General features: G+C 42.1%; 1 protein-coding gene across 25 annotated transcripts in view; it reads right to left on the bottom strand.

Annotated features, from left to right (window-relative positions):
• caska (calcium/calmodulin-dependent serine protein kinase a) overlaps positions 1-18,312 on the bottom strand; it is a 154,088-nt gene that overhangs the window by 35,998 nt on the left and 99,778 nt on the right. For 18 of the 25 annotated variants that reach the window (XM_076746671.1, XM_076746674.1, XM_076746672.1 and 15 more), the window contains 5 exons: positions 16,486-16,569; positions 16,214-16,313; positions 15,228-15,245; positions 14,826-14,947; positions 344-421 (listed from right to left, as the gene is read on the bottom strand). In XM_076746671.1, coding sequence (XP_076602786.1) covers positions 344-421; positions 14,826-14,947; positions 15,228-15,245; positions 16,214-16,313; positions 16,486-16,569 — 402 coding nt within the window. The remainder of the gene's footprint in view (positions 1-343; positions 422-14,825; positions 14,948-15,227; positions 15,246-16,213; positions 16,314-16,485; positions 16,570-18,312) is intronic. The other 7 variants (XM_076746673.1, XM_076746678.1, XM_076746680.1 and 4 more) reach the window with 1 other exon arrangement.

The following is an 18,312-nucleotide window of genomic DNA, read 5'->3' as shown; positions in this document are numbered from 1 at the left end:
CCTCTTTACATGAACAGAGCAGGTGAGCAGAATGACGTGCAGCTGCCTTGAGTTAGAGCTTTAGTGAGCAAGAGGCCAGAATGATTAATACGGCCTAAGCAGTTACAGAAGTGTGAGGTTAAGGTGCTCGAGAGAGGACAACAACTACTAGGTCCGTCATCTTCACAGAGCATTTAATTTTTTGTTATCACAAACATCATATGAAAAGGAACAGGACAAACATAGAGTGCATAATACGCTTGTGTTAATGCAGATGTGTGTCTAATTGTTGCATGTATGCAAAGTCAGTGTGTGTGACTGTGGAGGAGAGAAAATGTGTGTGTGCACCATGTGTGTTATTTACCTCTTTGGCTTTCTGCACGGCATCACTGGGGGGGTTTCTGATCTGTGGAGACGACTTGGTGTTGATCTTATCGTACAGCTGAAACAAAGATAAAAATAGTCAATCAGTCAGTCAACTGGTGAGACCCTGAGCAGAGCATCACGAATGAGCTTTAACAATGAGGTCAATGTGATCAATGACACCTCTTTAACAGCTGATTGATCAACACATTTGTCAGAAGAAAAAAATGATCATGGCTGCACCTTTGAGATATTGACATACATGGTTTCTCCAGAGTTTGCTTTCTTTCCCATGAATATTGCTTAATCTAAGCCTCTGTAAAATGTATGGATGGGTTTCATTTGAGACTTTTTTAAATGAGTATAATACAATGTGAGGTGATAGATTTCCAAATGACCTTTTCAGTAAGTTCTCAAATGCTGAATGTTCCAAGACACAAGCTGATGTAAAAGAGCTTTACCTAAAGAAAATAATCTACAAGTGGCATCATTTGTATTTAAACCAGGAACAATGAGATCCAAGAACAGAAGGACAACAGAAGATCAGTTTACTTTGTTTAAGTAGATTTTTTTGGGAAAAAGCCTTGTAGCCATATGAGGCCAAAAGTAAATGGACTGTATTTATATAGCGCTTTTCTAGTCTGACGACCACTCAACAAGTCTGCATTCACCCATTTGTACAATGGTGACTGGGCCATTTGCTTATTAAAAGCATTAACCACTCAAACACTGATGGCACAGCATCAGGAGCATTTTGGGGTTCAGTATCTTGTCCAAGGATACTCGAACCACAACCTTCTAACAAGTGGACAACCGCTGTACCTCCTGAACTGCAGCCACCCAAATAAATTTCCCAATTTCAGAATAACCCAGCAAGGCTACAATACCACCAAATATATTTTTAGTAATATATAATAATATATAATTTTCAGGACATCCCCCCATTACTTGTATCTTTTGCTTATTAAAAAAAAATAGTGACAATAAGATAAAAATGTTACAATCTGAATTACAATCAGAAACTCATCCGCATCTTTTTTCATTTCTCTCATTAGAAGCTTACAGGACCTCTCTGTAAACTGTATTATTAAGTAACCTGTTGAGGGAGGACCCTCTCTTTAGGTGTGCTGAGACATAATCTGGTTGAAAGTTTGGTCTTTTTCAAGTGACAATTTGTTGAAAACAAAGCAGTCAGCCTTATTTATTCCATTTGTCCTCAGCTCTCTCTCCGTTTGGCTTAGTTTAGATTGAGAGTGTCAATACCACTTTTTCTGTTTCAGTCTTTTTTCCCTGACATTGAACTGTTAACAAAAAAGAACTGTTTTCTCATCTCTCTGACTGAAGGTTGACAGACACAAGAGCGCTATTCATTAAACTTCCAGCTGACCAATAAACGGCCCCGACTTGTACGGGCCTAGTCAGAGAGGAGTGTGGGTGTATTTAAGAGATTGTATGTTTGTAGACAAAATGATACTGAAGCAGAGTCTCAACAAAGGCAGCATCTGTATGCTCAACTCAAAGCAGAGGGTGGCTTTTTTAACAAAAAACACGGATGACTGTGGTCATCTAAAACAACTATTAGCATATTCAAGGCCACAGCGATGTGATATTTGATGAGCAAGTTGTCTGGTGGGTTTTTATTTCACCTGCTGTACACTGAATAAGCACAGAATCTTGCATAATGTGCACACAGTCACACACACACACAAAGAGAAACAAACCACTCAGACACAGAGTCACAGACAAACAGTGCTTTTGTACCAGACAGTTCAATGCAACCCTGAGACCCAGCACTATTTCTGTTTTTCCCTCTCACAATAACAGCCACAGCCATAGTCATGCGATGTTGGACGTCATCATGGGGCTATGATGGTTTAACAAATGACAGAAAGAGCAAAAACATTAACTTAAAGTTACTGTAAAGATCACTTTAGCAGTTCAGATTGCTTCAAAGAAACTGGGTGGACTGTGTTGCTAGAAAACAGCTGAAAAAACAAGAGTACTTAACTGTCCTAATGGTCACACTCAAAGGTGAGGCAAAAAGATATGCATCATGGAGACATAGTGAATTGTACAAATGGGTTTAAGTGTCTTTCATAGAAGACATTTGTGTTATTGCACTCTATTGTAAACACAAAAAGCTGAAGGAAGTCGGTTTAAGAGAAGTTCATATTTCATGTTTCTCACAGTTGTACATGTCCAATCACTGCATAAAATAATGTTTGTCAGATGCAGGGGCGGGGCTTGAGGACAGGCAAGCCAGGCAGTTGCTTGGAGCCCCCAGCCACTTATTTACAACAACAATTATTGACAGGCCTGGGCTTTCAGGGACCTCTGTTGGTCCCTGGACCTCACTTTGAGAACCACTAATCTATTTTTTCAGTATTCATCTGTGCATTTATGTGTGCAAAAACCAAGTTTTTGGCGCATTGCACGGGTGGGATGGGGGCCCCAGGGACTTCTTGCTTGGAGCCCCAAGAGACCTTAGCAATGCCACTGGTCAGATGCAGCCATGCTTTTGGATGATTTCGTGGATCACGGATAATTATGTGCAAGATATGGAATGGCATTGAGACAGTTGTCCCTAATATATAATGCTTTGATATGGATGTCATGCTGCCTAGCAAGTATGTTGCTGTTTAGTGCTACTGTTTTTGACACAAAAATATTTCCTAATAAAATCTTGGAATCTAATTTTGTGTTCTAGGAAGAGTTGAAAAGAGTGCTCCAGTGGAAAAAAAATCTTAAAACCATCAGCTAATGCAATGAATGAACAGCAAAACACATCTGGTAGTTTTCTGTAAAGTGATCAATTTGGGTAATTCTAACAGTCCATCCAGACCAAAACAAAGAAGCACGTTTAACTTGCAAACTGGATCGACAAGAACTGACAGACAGAGAAGGGAAAGGACATTAAAAGGGATTTTGGGAGTATATGTGAACGAAAATGAGTGTACATTTATGTTTGGAGGATGACATTGCATCTTTCCCTACTGTGAAAATCTGACACCACCAGAATAAAAAAAGTGTCCTGGGAATAATGGCACACTCCAAACAGGTGTCTGAAGTGTGCATCTGCATGCCCCCTTCATGAACAATGCACTCTCAAAAAGACAAACATAACACACTCCTCAGGAAATCCTTATAATGCCACTAAAATAAACCAGAAAGCCTGAGGGCTGAACTGTGCTGAATGTAGCTGAGTATGTGCTGTCCCACATGCTGTCTGCAGCCACTGAGCATACATGCATATTTACTGCTTTCAAGGGGAGAGTTGTCAACATCTTTTTTGCCATTGTTGAGATGTAAACAAATATGACCTCTGAGGGGTTTTATTCGAAAACGGACTACAATTACACATGTATAAACGTTCTGCAGTCTGCAACAGGATGAGCTGTAAGCAATATTAAGATATTTACAAGTAGGAAATGTGTCTCACATGCTGAGAACCTGGTCGTGACAGTTAAGGTATACAGATTACAATGTTTAAGAATCTGACATGCACAATCATAAGAGCATCACACCTTTGTGGCTGCATCAGTATGTGTCAACAGCCACAAAAAACACGTAGCAGCTATAATTTTCAGATGAGAAACAGTATGATATCATATGTTCCTGTTGGTGACAAATAAATTCAGAGACCATTTCCTTAAGAGCAACTTATTACCCTGTCTCCATTAGCCAGGAAGCCTAAGGAGCTTTGGAAACTTGTACACAAGGAAAAGAAATATCAATGCCCTTGTTAAAGTACCTCATTATACACACGTCAAACCCCAAAAGCATTCACAGGGGGATGCTGGGCTGACTTCAAATTAGCTTGAGGCATCTCTTGACAAAATGCTCTTCCTGCAAACCCATCAGAAAGAAAATACACTCACCCAGGAGATGGTATGTAGGTTGTCAGAGGAACACACTCAACAGAGCACAAATGAGACACAAGTTATCGAAGCCAGAAGGCTCCATCCATTCAGTGTCTGCAGGATTTCTAGTTTCCTCTATGTGTTTCAGTGGTGGGGAGGCTACATTAAGCTGCACAGATAGTGATGGAGCTTGTGCTTGTTGTGAATGGCACTGAGGCCCGACAACAGAAGCCACTGTTCCTTCACAGTCTGAGGCTGCACTCTTCTGTCCTTTCCTGACTCACCCTCCTCTCAGAGCAAGGCAGGGGTGTGAAACTGACGCTGAAAAGGAGACATCTGCAGCCCCGGGCTCCCACTGGCACTGCTGCTCACACACAGTAGTCTCCTGCAATCCACTTCAACTTTGAGACCTAGACTTTTTTAATCCCAATTTGGGAAATTCTTTTGTTGCAACAGCAGGTTAAAAAATACACAGAAACATAGAATAAAACTAAGAGAAAAGAGTGTCCTTAGAAAATGCAACTAAGTATATAAACATAGAATAGCAGCAATTCTTAAAATATAACTAAGTATGTAAAATATATAAAATATAACTAAGTGTGAGAGCCAGAGCTACAAAGTATGTACCAGAAAAAATATGCGCAAGTTGCAAGTGATAAATGAGTGTGATGGCTCGTGGCAGGAATGATTTCCTGAGGCTGTCCAGTGGAGCTGGACCAGTCTATTTGAGAAGGGGCTCCATTGTCTGTCCACGAGGTGGTGAAGAGGATGTTCAGGGTTATCCATGCTGGATAACAGTCTGTCCAGTGTCCTCCTCTCCACCACCTCCTCAAACGTGTCTAATTTGCAGCCAATAATGGAGCTGACCTTCCTGATCAGTTTGTTCAGTCTGTTGGTGTTGCCAGCTCCGATGCTGCTCCCCCAGCACACTGCAGCAAAGAAGAGTGCACTGGTAACAACAGACTGGTAAAAGATCTCAAACATCTTGCTGCACATGTTGAATGATCTGAACCTCTTCAGGAAATAGAGTCTGCTCATCCCCTTTTTGCAGACAGCATTGTTTTTGGTTTTCCAGTTCAGTCTGTTGTTGAGGTGCACTCTAAGGTATTTGTAATCCTCCATCACTGTGACATTCTCCCCCAGAATGCACAGTGGTTGTGTGGTTGTCCTGTTCCTTCTGAAATCAATAACCATCTCCTTGGTCTTGGCCACGTTAAGGAGCAGGTGATTTCTACCAGACCATTCCACAAAATTGTTCACCACTGCTCTGTATTCCTCCTCTCATCTATCCTTTATACACCCCACCACTATTGATTTGTCCGAAAACTTCTGTAGGTGGCACAATGAAGAGTACTGAAAGTCTGAGGTGCGGAAAAGAGAAGAAGAGAAGAAAGGTCTGAGAAAAGGAGACAAAACTTTCTTACTTTCCACGGTCTCTGACAGAACATTGCCCAGTCAAACAAACTATTGTCTGTCTCTCAGGTAGTCAGTAATCCAGGTGATTGTGGGCACATTGACTCCCATCATTCACAGTTTCTCACCCAGGAGCAGTGGCTGAATAGTATTAAATGCACTGGAGAAATCAGAGAAAGTGATCCTCACAGTGCTGCCGCTACAATCCCGGTGGGAGTGAGCCCACTGCAGCAGGTGTATGACAGAGTCGTCGACGCCCAGATGGGGTTGGTAGACGAGGGTCCAGAGATGATTTCACCTGCGGTCACAGGTGGGCCAGGACCAGCCTCTCCAGCACCTTCATCCTGAGTGATGTAAGGGCAACGGGTCGGTAGTCGTTAAAGCCAGATGGAGACTTCTTCTTTGGTACAGGAACCAAACAGGATGTCTACCACAGCACCGGGACTCTCTGTAGGCTCAGGTTAAAGAGGTGTCTGGCTCTTACAAGTCCTCAGGACTCTGGAACTAATGCCATCAGGGCCGGCAGCCTTGCAAGGTGCAGCATCTCCAGCTGTCTTCTTACCTGGCACGTAGTCAGGCAGGGGATGGTGCTAGTGGAGGGGGTGCCGTGGGGGATGGTAGAGGATGTGGGAGCTCAGTCCAAGGGAGGGATCACCAGGGGGAGTTGAGGACTGGAGATAGAAAGCTTGGGTAGAGGGGGGTTATGGAGGCCGTTGTAGACAGTGATGAGGTGTGAGGGGGCGGGGGAATGCAAGGCCACTCCTGGCTGTGAGCTAAACCTGTTGAAGAAGTGGTTTAGCTCATTGGCCCTCTTGAGGCTTCCGGCTGTTGGTCTGTCTCTTGCCTTTAGCCCTTTGATCTCCTTCATTCCTGTCCACACATCCTTCACTCTGTCTTGCTGAAGTTTGGCCTCTAGCTTCCTCCTGTAGGCATCTCTGCTCTGCTTCAGCTTCTCCCTCAGCTCGTGCTGAACGCTCCTCAGTTCGTCTTTGTCCCCCGACCTGAAGGCTTGTTTCTTCCTATTAAGCAGACTTTTCAGGTCACAGGTGATCCAGGGCTTGTGGTTGGGAAAGCAGTGTACAGTCCGGGTTGGCAGTATGGTCTGTTCACAGAATTTGATGTACTCGGTGATACACTCTGTCAGGCTGTGTCCTCCCAATTTGGCTCACACAACACATCCCAGTCTGTTGCCTCAAAGCAGTCCTGCAGTGACTCATTAGCGTCCTGAGTCCACCTCCTCACTGTCCTCATGGACACAGGCTGCCTCTGCAAGAGGGACATACTGAGGTGTTAACAATACCAGGCTGTGATCAGCTCTGCCTGGGGGGGATGAGCTGTGGCACTGTATGCATCCTTTGCATTAGTATACAGTAGGTCCAGTGTGGTGTTGCCTCTGGTGGGGCAGTTAATAAATCAGTGGAATGTTGGCAGACTTTTGTCCAAAGAGTTGTGACTAAAGTCCCCAGTAATGACTACAAACGTGTTTGGTTGCTGCGTTTGTAGCTCCGCTACAGTGGAGTGGATGACGTCATGCGCTGCATCCCCATCAGCCTTCGGAGGAATGCAAACAATGATAACGTTGGCGGACGGAATTTCCAGAGGCAAATAATAAGCCAGCATCCCCGCAGCTAGCAGCTCTATGTCCAGGCAACAGCGCAATCCCTCCTCCTTTCTTCCTACTGCTCTGAGCCGCGTCTCCATCCGCCCGCACATAGCTGAAGCCGGGTACCTCCATGCTCCAGTCCGGGATGTCTGAGTGAAGCCACAACTCAGTAAAGGCCATTAGGCTGCAATGTTGGTATTCCCACTGAGTCCTGACCAGCACGAGGAGCTCGTCCATCTTATTTGCCAAGGACCTCACGTACGGACGGTGTGTATCTCTGTTCCTTGGGCCTCCGTTTGGCTCCAGCTCTGCAACCCCAACGTCGCCTCTTCACCTCATCCAGGACTACAATCCTCTCTCCAGGTGGCAGTGTGGGTTTACACAATGCGATCAGCTGCTCGCGTGTGTAGACAATGCCCCCACTCCTCTCTGTACGGCCCTCCATTATGAAGAGTGCAAAAAGTAATAGGAGGGCCACCAAAAAAGTTGTAAAACTACACGCAAACATCGCAACACAATTACCAAAAAGCACAGTTAAAAGATAGGATTAAAAAGAATGGAAAAAACACACTAAATGAACAAATATGAACGCAAACGATGGAGCTACTGCAACAGGTGGCCACCTAACACAGCGCCAGCTTGCATTTTCAGCCTCTAACAAGAGGGAGAGCTTTTAACACAACACACAACACAAACTGTTTAGCATGTTTAGCAAGTGTGTCCAAGTCCATGTAGTAATCTCCTTTATACAATCATGTGTTTCACAAAGTTCTTGCTTGTGAACAACTGAGCCATTCAAGGATGCCCCTTTCATACCCAATCACGATATCACCTGTTACCAGCGAACCTGTTTACCTGTGGAATGTTCCGAACAGGTGTTTTTGGAGCATTCCAAAACTTTCCCAGTCTTTAGTTGCTCCTATCTCAACTTGTTTGATGTGTTGCTGCATCAAATTCAGAATAAGCATATATTTATAAAATTCAATGAAGTTGTATTGTTTTCAGTTGAGTGTATGTCAAGCAGGATAAGCAAGTTAACAAGTTCTGTTCCATTTGCTTTCCACAGTGTCTCAATTATTTTTGGAATTGGGGTTGAACCGTGGTTGTGCACGTTCAGAGGGGAATCTCTGCTAGCTTCACTGGTCCAGCGCATGAAACTGACTGACGGTTTGCAACTAAAACTGTGTAGGTATGGTTTGTTTTTTTAAAATCTCAATCATTCCCTCTTGTGAGCCTGATTTCCTGCAAAGGCACCATGAAAGGATGTTGACATGCCCTTAAAAGAGTACTCCGCTGATTTATCATTGCACACCTACAGTTGTGTGCGAAAGTCAGGACACCCCTTTAAAAGCAGCATATTTTATATATTAAAAAATTGATATTCATATTTATAGTCTCTCTGGTATATGGGAAAAAAGACAATATTATCAGGAAACATTAATGCATAGTTAAATTTTATTTTATAAACTGAACAAAATTACAAAAATAAAAAACACCATTTTGGCATGTGCAAAAGTCAGGGCACCCTACAGTGTCAGTACCTTCAGCACTTAGTAAGACCCCCTCTGGCAGATATCACACCTTGTAAACGCTTTTTATAGCCAACTACAAGTCTCTGGATTCTATTATTTGGGATTTTCCCCCATTCTTCCTTGCAAAAGGCTTCCAGTTCTGCAATATTCTTGGGTCGTCTTGCATGCATAGCTCTTTTAAGATCTACCCACAGATTTTCAATGATGTTTAAGTCTGGAGACTGTGAAGGCCATTCCAAAACCTTCAGCTTGCGTTTCTTGAGGTAGTCCATGGTGGATTTTGAGGTATGTTTAGGATCATTATCCTGTTGTAGAAGCCATCCTCTTTTCAGCTTCAGCTTTTTTACAGATGCTGTGATATCTCCCTCCAGAATTTGCTGGTATTTAATGGAATCCATTCTTCCCTCCACCCGAGCAATGTTTCCTGTCCCACTGGCTGCAACACAACCCCAAAGCATGATGGATCCACCCCCATATTTAACAGTTGGCAAGGTGTTCTTTTCATGAAATGCTGCTCCTTTTTTTTCTCCAAACATACCTTCGCTTATTGTGGCCAAAGAGTTCTATTTTAACTTCATCAGTCCACAGCACTTGTTTCCAAAAGTCATCAGGCTTCTGTAGATATTTTTGATGTTGGATTTTGTGATGAGGACGCAGGTAAAGTTTTCTTCTGCAGACTCTTCCATGAAGGTCTTGTTTGTGCAAGTATCGCCGCACAGTGGAAGGGTGCACCACCACTCCTGAGCCAGCTAAATCTTCCTGCAGGTCTTTTGAAGTCAAATGTGGGTTTTGATTTACCTTTCTGACCAGCCTACGAGCTGTTATCTCTGAGAGTTTCCTTGGTCTTCCAGATCTCATCTTGACCTCCACAGTTCCCCTCACCTGCCATCTCTTAATTATACCTTGCACTGTGGAAACTGCAAGCTGAAAATGCTTTGCTATCTTTTTGTAGCCCTCCCCGGCATTGTGGGCATCAATAACTTTTATTTTTCCTGTCTTACACAGCTTCTTAGAGGAACCCATGGTTGCTGAGTGTTTGCACAAGGTTTGTGGAGTCGCTGTATTTAAGAAACCCTGAAATTGGCACCAGCTGGCGCTCCCTAATGACAATTGTTGACACATGCTTCAGGACTAATGAGCTGGTAAAGGTCTGAGCTTGTAAAAAGAATCTGACACTTTGAAACTCTCAGGGTGCCCCGACTTTTGCACATGCCAAAATGATGTTTTTTATTTTTGTAATTTTGTTCAATTTATAAAATAAAATGTAACTATGCATTAATGTTTCCTGATAATATTGTCTTTTTTCCCATATACCAGAGAAACTATAAATATGAATATTAATTTTTTAATATATAAAATATGCTGTTTTTAAAGGGGTGTCCTGACTTTCGCACACAACTGTATAACACTGACAGACTCAATATAAAGAGTTAAAAAGACAATCAAAATTGATGAAGCAGGACCAAAAATGTTGCCTTTTTTATTCCAATCATTCTTTGTCCTTGTCAAAACCTGGAGCCTACATTACCCACAAAGTAACTTCACTGCTGACAGTTTGGTCAGAGATTCTGATGCATTATGCTAATGGAAGCTAATGTAGCCTCGAGCCATGAGCCTAAAGCTAATGATCACTCAATCAGAGATGGGGAGCAGGCTGCAGAAGTATGGCGAACTCACTTCTTTCACACTCCCGGATTTATTTTCTTTTTTGAAACTTGTACTGATGCTCATTCAAATGACATCAAACAAGGCCATCTGTCACACTTCACACAGCTCCATCTGGAAGCACAAAAGGCTTTGTACAACTGTGTTCACATATGCAGTAGTACTTCCCAACTCCTGGAAGCACACTTTGATGTGTGCACAGAACATACAATACATGAATTGCTTTTTTCCAAAATTCATTGCTAATCATCTCATTTTCTGATTTGTATTTCTTCAAGTTCCTATCCTTTAACTAATCAGTTGTTTGATAACTTTCTTGCAAATCCCCCTTGTCCTGCCAACAGATTTTCTGATTTCAGAGACTGACACAAAGCACAGAGAGAGAACAGAATTAACAGACACATAATAAGAACATACTCTAAGAGTGTCAGACAAACTATGCACTAATCTAAAATGTTGTTTAGCTTCTCTGCTGGCTGCTAATGTTGTGAACATCCCTGAGTCACAGAAAAGAGTGGCAAACCACCATTAGTCAAATTCACTGCTTGCACTCTGCCCCATTTGTGTTTAACACACACACATGCAGAGGAATGTAATGACACATCTAAAAACATCACAACCTTTTAACAACTTTGAGCAATAAGCATCCTTGTTTGTGTGTTGTGTGAAAGAAAACCATTTATGAGTTATATTTCATAAAATATCTACATCTTATTTAGGGCTCTACTTTAATCATGCAATTGCAAAAAGTATTATTGAGTAGTAGTATTGAGTAATAGCATTGAGAGTAGGGATGAGCGAGTACACCACTAAACCGGGGCCTAAACCGGAAGTGGGCTGGGTAGTAAATTGGAAATCGAAAATGGGTGGGGCTTAAATCGGTACATTATTTTAAGTCTGAAATTGATATACAATAAAAATATTAATATAGGCTACTTTGTATGTTCAGCTATATGTGTGTATGTGTGTAAGTGGTCTGTATGACTGTTTATTTTTTAATGATCTGTGTGATTTGTGATGGCAAACAGGGAAATAATATGTCAGCCTTGTTCACTGTATTCTTCTCAAAAGCACCGTGTTCAGTAGGAGCAAAGTTTTCCAACTGACTTTATATCACCAGCCAAACTAAGAGCAAGCAGACGCGTACGTTACGAAACAAGTCGTGAGAACAGAGCAGAGCGTGAAGACAGTCAGTTACCCAATGAGGATTTTCCTTCAGCACAAGCATGGATATTGACGAGTTTTACTCATATCATGCTCGTACTCGTCAAAAATGCTTTATCCGTACTGGATACTCGTCTGAAACGAGTATCCGGCTCAACCCTAATTGAGAATATAGGTGCATCCAATGCACCTGCTGCTCATCCATAAGGGAACTGGCACTGGCTTGGAGGCCATATCCCATATGTTTAATATTTAATCTTAAGTGGGGATTCAATCCAAAAATAGCCCTGAGTTAAAACAGTGCTGATGGAGGTGTGTTGTTTATGGTACTGGTGAGACAATGAAATACAATCCAGGAAGTTCAGTTTTAGTAATAGATGAATGTGTTAAAAGGTTTATCAGATGCCAAAACACTGCACAACAGTCTGTAATACTGACAGGATTTTACATCTCCAGAGAATTAATCTTTGGGAAGGCTACTCTGTTTCATTAGTTAACAATAAAGTGAAATAGAAAGTAGATAAGCCATCATAATAAAATAAAAATGAATAACACTGTAGCAGAACTGGTCTGTAGCTGACCCTCTTCTAACCTCTTTGCATTGCTCAGGAGAAATGTAGTGATAAAACAATCAGACTTTTAAGAGTTATTGACCATCTGGAAGGTTCACAGAAAGGTGTGAACCCAGGCAGAGACAGGATGTCTGGTTCAGAGACCTCTTATCACACTCTTTCAGGGCAACAAGAGTCACTGACAACACTTTTACTTCTAATTTACATCTGGTCAAGACGTTCCCATGGAGGTGCTAACTCTTTCTTGATAGCCCATGGGAGTTGAGGACAATAAAACTGCCTGGATGGACGAATGCCATGTCTCAAAGGAATCTCCAAACCAGATAACGCTGATGGGTTGTAAATTGAACATTCCTGAAGCAAACTGTTCTGTATGTCTGTGTGTCTTTTGCTTAACCTACCAAATTAACCAAATCTCAATGTTTGATTTAACCGTAGATGTTATTACATTGCTAAGCTCGTGATCTGTTCAATAACAATGCTTTCCTGGTTTTTCTAACTTACAGAATGACGAAACTGTGAATTAAACTATTTCAAAGGTTTTCTCTGAGTTTCTACCATGTAACCATACTGCCATCTAGAGGTTCATAGCAATTAGGTTGAATGTGCTTAGCGGATACATTTATTAATAAGTAACCGTAATAGCGATAATCATTTTGGCAAATATAGTCTGCCCTTCTTTATCCCTTCATCATATTAAAGTAGTTATACTCTTAGTCATCATGTTTGTTAGGATTAGTATTAGGAAATGTTACCATGTTCATTGTTTAATGTTGTTGTTATTCATAAGAATTGTCTAACGCATGTAGCGAACGCGCTTGTTGTTGTTGAAGTGCCATTGAAAATTGATCATTTAAAATATATTCGATTGACCATAGTGAGGAGCAGATGAGTCCCTCGTATGAATCATTAAATAATTCTCGCTCTGTAGGATGAAATCACGTTGCGCGTCTGCGAACCATCCTACATGCGTGACGTCCTATTGATTAGACACGCCCTGGAGCGATGATAAAGTAGTCGCATGTAGCGGACTTCAGTTCAGTTCTGTTCAGTTTTAGTTAAGTTTTCCTTTCGTTCAGTTCTTTCCTTTCTTTCTTTCTTTAGTCTAATTTTTGTGTTAAGTTCTTTGTCTTTAGTTTTCAAGTATTTTTCCGCTCCGTCGTTTTCTCAGTCTTTTTGCTGCTGCTCACAACTACGCAGAGCGGCCTGATTTAATTCTGCAGAAAACGCACTTTTCTAATCTTCGTGAAACTTTCATTTTTGCTCGCCACGCCAAGCCGCATAATTTCTATTTTTGTTGTTAAATCTAGTCACGTAATAATAACTTTGAAGACATTTTCGACCGGCCATCGAAGAGTTTCTCAATCTTATTATTAGTAATCAAAAGCCTTGCCAAACGGCCAACAACTAACTGACTGCACCAAAGACCTGTAGCCTGCTGCTGACCCGCTGGTCCGGGTTAAAGAACCATCAGAAGCCGTTCCTCGTCTGTAACCGACACCGAAGACCCTCAGCTCCCGAGACATCCCTGTCCAGCACCAGCTCCCATCAGCGGTTCGCTTGATTCGTCCTGCAGACTGCTGTACGGGCCAGAGTGACAGACAACGGCACAGGAACATCGCTGACAAAGTAGGCATACCTAAGCGGTTTTGAATAAGAGTTGGTCCGTGAGGTTGAGATATTGTTAATTTGTCTAAATTCTCTAGATCGTTCATTCAACAAATTAACTTCATATTCGCGTCCCCATTTCCCTTTAAAACCTACTTCTCACTATCGCCAAACTCATTTTACCATCCTCTTGCCATAAGTTCCTCTGTGCAGTGTTTGTGTTAATTTACATCATCCATATAATCTATCGTATTATTCATGATTCATATTCATCTCATTATTGTGTTTAATAAGTAATCTTTTGCATACAAGTCATTGTCCGACGGTGTCCTTTTGAGCTGGATATAAGCAATCCCTGTACTGAGAGTTCACGCCTTAGATTATCAGACTGATCTACTGTTGATTCATTCGTTCACTACATCAGCATTAACAGATATAATATACAAAATCCTTCGTAGCTGACGAAGGTTGGTGCCCCGTGTAATATTAACGAATGTAACATTAATTTAGAGGTAATTCCCCTACAACTCATAAAGGTGGACATATCCCAGTGTACTAACTGAGTAGGTGGCACCTTGCATGGTAGCCACTGCCAACAAGTGTATGAATGTGTGTGCGTGTGTGTGTGTGAGACCAGGTATTTATCACGTTGTGGGGACAGAAATCTGTTTACACAGTCACATTGTGGGGACTCACCTGCAGGTCCCCTTCATGTAAATCATTAAATTTTAGGGTGAAGACTGAGGATAGGAATAAGGGTTACGTAAGGTTAGGTTAGGTATAGGGTTAGGAATAGGCAAATAGTGGTTATGGTTATGGTTAGGTTTGGGGTAAGGCTCCATGAAATGAATGTAAGTCTATGTAATGTCCCCACAAGTGATAAAAACACAACTCGTGTTTGTGTGTGTGTGTGTGTGTGTGTGTGTGTGTGTGTGTGTGTGTGTGTGTGAATGAGTGAATGCTGGCTTGTGTTGCAAAGCGCTCTGAGTTGTCAGTAAAAGTAGAAAAGGGCTGCATGAATGCATCCCATTTTCTATTTGTGTCGGTGTTTGAGTGTGACACTTACATCGAGCAGTGTGTGTAGATGCTGGTCTTGGAAAACACTGTGAAGGAAATCTAGATCTTTTTCACTGCAGTCCGTCAAAGCGTGGATCTCCTCTAAACTGTCCAACACCTGAGACACAGCCCCTGCGAGACACACAGACACAGACACATGCACGTGCATGCACACGCACGCACGCACGCACGCACGCACGCTCATATTTTAGAGCGATGGTCCATCAGTCAGGTCAATTCTCACTCACTCAAAGACTGAAACATTTTCTTCATTTTTCATTAAAAGCAAGCTATTAAAGACAGAGAGACAACCTCCAGTAATTGTAAACTGACTTAACAACTACAAACAGTTAAGAGTAAGTAAGAGTACATAACTTGAATCACAACACACAAGCCACCAACGGATACCTACGTTCTGCTGCTAACAGTCCTAGCAGGTGGGAAGCATTAATAGAAAGACAAACAAACATTGACAGTTTGCAAATGAACTCAGGTTTTAATATCAATGTCAATAGTTGGAGCTGGATTAATCAGAGATATGCAGGCATTTTACAATTTGAGAAGGGTGCTCAATGTTATTTATACTGAGAAGAAAAGCCTAGATATGGTCATTCTATTCCTGGATGTTGAGAAGGCTTTTGACAGGGTGGAACGGCTGCATCTATTTGAAATACTGTCCAGATTTCGCTTAAAGGAAAATATCACTGAATGGATAAAACTACTGTACAGCAACCCATCTGGCACAGTTCCTACCAAGACTTACACAAGTAACTGAGTCTTTTTGGTGGTATGGCAGATTGCAAGGTGAATAACACAAAGTCTAATATTCTGTATCTTGGAAAGACTAAAAGAGGAAGAATACATAAAATAACCTAGTGGGAACAGATTTTCCAGAAAACTACAATCCAATTTTAACATCTGTATCAGAATTCCCTAAAACAAGGGCGTATACGCCCTACAAGACCATTTGATCTGACCCACGGGGCAATTCATGAACACAAAAAAGCTATTACTCTTTTCAGTGATAAAGAAAATGACATAAAATAGTACACTATCACATTCTTCTTAGTGGTTTCTCTTTTATTTCTCTCTTTTTTAACCTGGTTTGTGGGGACATGCTCAGTGATGAAGAAGGATCTTCACTGTGCAACGTCAAATGCTCTTGGATAAAGTTGACACTCTTCTTTTGGATGCCCAACGAGCAGCTTTCACAAGACCACATTCTGACAGAGACAGTGTTATGTGTGTTGGGGGGCATGTCCATCCCCCTGAATGCATATGCATAATATGCTTCTCAGTGGTGCCCAATCACCAGTGACACCCGATTTGTGTCATGCCTGTGTCATGTGATGAAAGGGCAACAAATGTAAATCTTTGAGCGCATGTCTTTGTGTGTACCTGAGGAGGTGGGGTCATCGGAGAAGTCATGGAGTTCCTCAGGGGGGTCTCCATAGAAGGAATTAAACTTGTGACTGGACACTGCGGCCAGAACAGCTCCCTGAAACACATCAGCAGCAGCAGAGGAGCATGTGTAACTGTGAAGATTCATCTCATCTTCAGAAACATAGTGATGATGTCATAACAACAAACCTTGAATGCTGCAAAATATGATCATGCATGCATGCCCGATCAAAATGCAAATGAAAAAATGGTAAATGGTAAATGCAAACCTTCAGCTTCCTCCTGGAGTTGAACTTTCTCAGCTGTTCCACAGTCTCTGGCAGGTGGATTTTGTAAGCATACCGGTCCCTCTCCTTGGAAATTCAATACAGATAAGAAGCCTTCTTAAGCAAGGCCTTAACGAGATACTCTGTTGATTTTACACATGAAGATCAGTTCACTATAATGAGGGGTACAACTCAGCCTTTGAAAACAGTTATATAGTATCTTTTGTGGCTCTGGAGAGAGCTTTGTCTAGCCTTGTCGAGTCATTTCAACTTGGGCTTGGAGACAACTAATTTATACAGAAACCCTGTATTACAAACTATGGATGTCATGCCATGAGTTGTATTCTGGTGCTACAGACACAGGTTTGGTCTTTCTTTCCTTTCTACTTTTTTGTTTGGAGCTGGTTGTGTTTGCATGTAATGCGCAGCTGTTACCATGGTTACTGTGATGTCACCTCCGGTCAAGTCGGTTGGCGCAAACTGGTGATTGCTTATCTGACACACCTGGAAGATGCTGCAGAAGAGACTGAATCGCCACACACCCCACGCACGTCAGTGCTTGGCACACGTCTGGTGGCCACAGAACAAGTAGCTTCTCCAAAGCGTGTTCCACTGTGAAGACGGATCATGGATCCATCTCTCTCTCTCTCACCCTGAACTCCTGACTTTGTCAGCACGACGGGGCTGGTCTGCTCTGGAGAGCGGAGCGTGGGCTGTTTGAAAACGGAGAGAGGACGCTGTCGTAAAGACCCAGCAGCTGGAACCGCCATCAGACCGGTAGGCATAGCTGCGCCCCTCACTCACCTCTTTTTACCAGCCAGCTCTGTGTTTGCTTTCTTTTCTTTTTCTTACGTTGAGGTGTGACAGGTTTTACAACTTGATGTCGTCTCGCCATAACATCTGGGAAATGTGTGATCCTGTGTTTCATCCATACTGGGGATGAAAAGTCAGGATATCTCAGCCTCACCTGCATCAATTTTGACCATTCTATTTTTATTTTCTGTCTCTTTGAAGTCCTCAAACTTTCTACAAGTGCAATACTTAATTGCTTTAAAAGACTACTCAAACGATTTATATTTGCAAACCAGTAACATTGTCAGACTCACGATGCACAGTTAGGGTTCATGTACTGTGTATGGGTTTGTATGATACTAAGGCACGTGTGTATTGTGGGTCCTGTGATGCTACATTCAGACTGGTACCATGGCTTGCAAAAGTATTCAAACCCCTTGGCATTTTTCATGTTTTTTTGCTTCACAACCTGGAATTAAAATGGATTGTTTGAGGGTGTGCATCATTTCATTTACAGAACATGCCTACAACTTTGAAGATGTGATTTTGTTTTTATTGTGAAGAAACAACAAATAGGACAAAATAACAGACAACTTCAGCGTGCATAACTATTCACCCCCCTAAAGTCTTTGTAGAGCCACCTTTTAAGGCAATTACAGCTGCAAGTCGCTTTGGATAAGTCTCTGTGAGCTTGCCACATCTTGCCATTGGGATTTTTGATCATTCCTCATGGTAAAACTGCCCCAGCTCCTTCATATTGGATGTTTTTTTGGTTGTGAACAAGTGTGACCACAGATTCTCAATTCGATTGAGGTCTGGACTTTGACTAGGCCATTCCAACACATTTAAATGTTTCCCCTTAAATCACTCGAGTGTTGCTTTAGCAGTATGCTTTGGGTCATTGTCCTGCTGGAAGGTGAACCTCTGTCCAGTCTCAAATCACAGGCAGATTGAAACAGGTTTTGCTCAAGAATATCCCTGTATCTAGCTACCATCCATCTTTCACTCGACTCGGACCAGTTTCCCAGTCCCTGCTGC

This window comes from Chaetodon auriga, chromosome 13 (assembly GCF_051107435.1).
Source record: "Chaetodon auriga isolate fChaAug3 chromosome 13, fChaAug3.hap1, whole genome shotgun sequence".
In the NCBI taxonomy this organism is placed as follows: Eukaryota; Metazoa; Chordata; class Actinopteri; order Chaetodontiformes; family Chaetodontidae; genus Chaetodon; species Chaetodon auriga.
The sequence above is the reverse complement of the archived record's forward strand: the minus strand, read 5'-3'. Positions and strand labels throughout refer to the sequence as shown.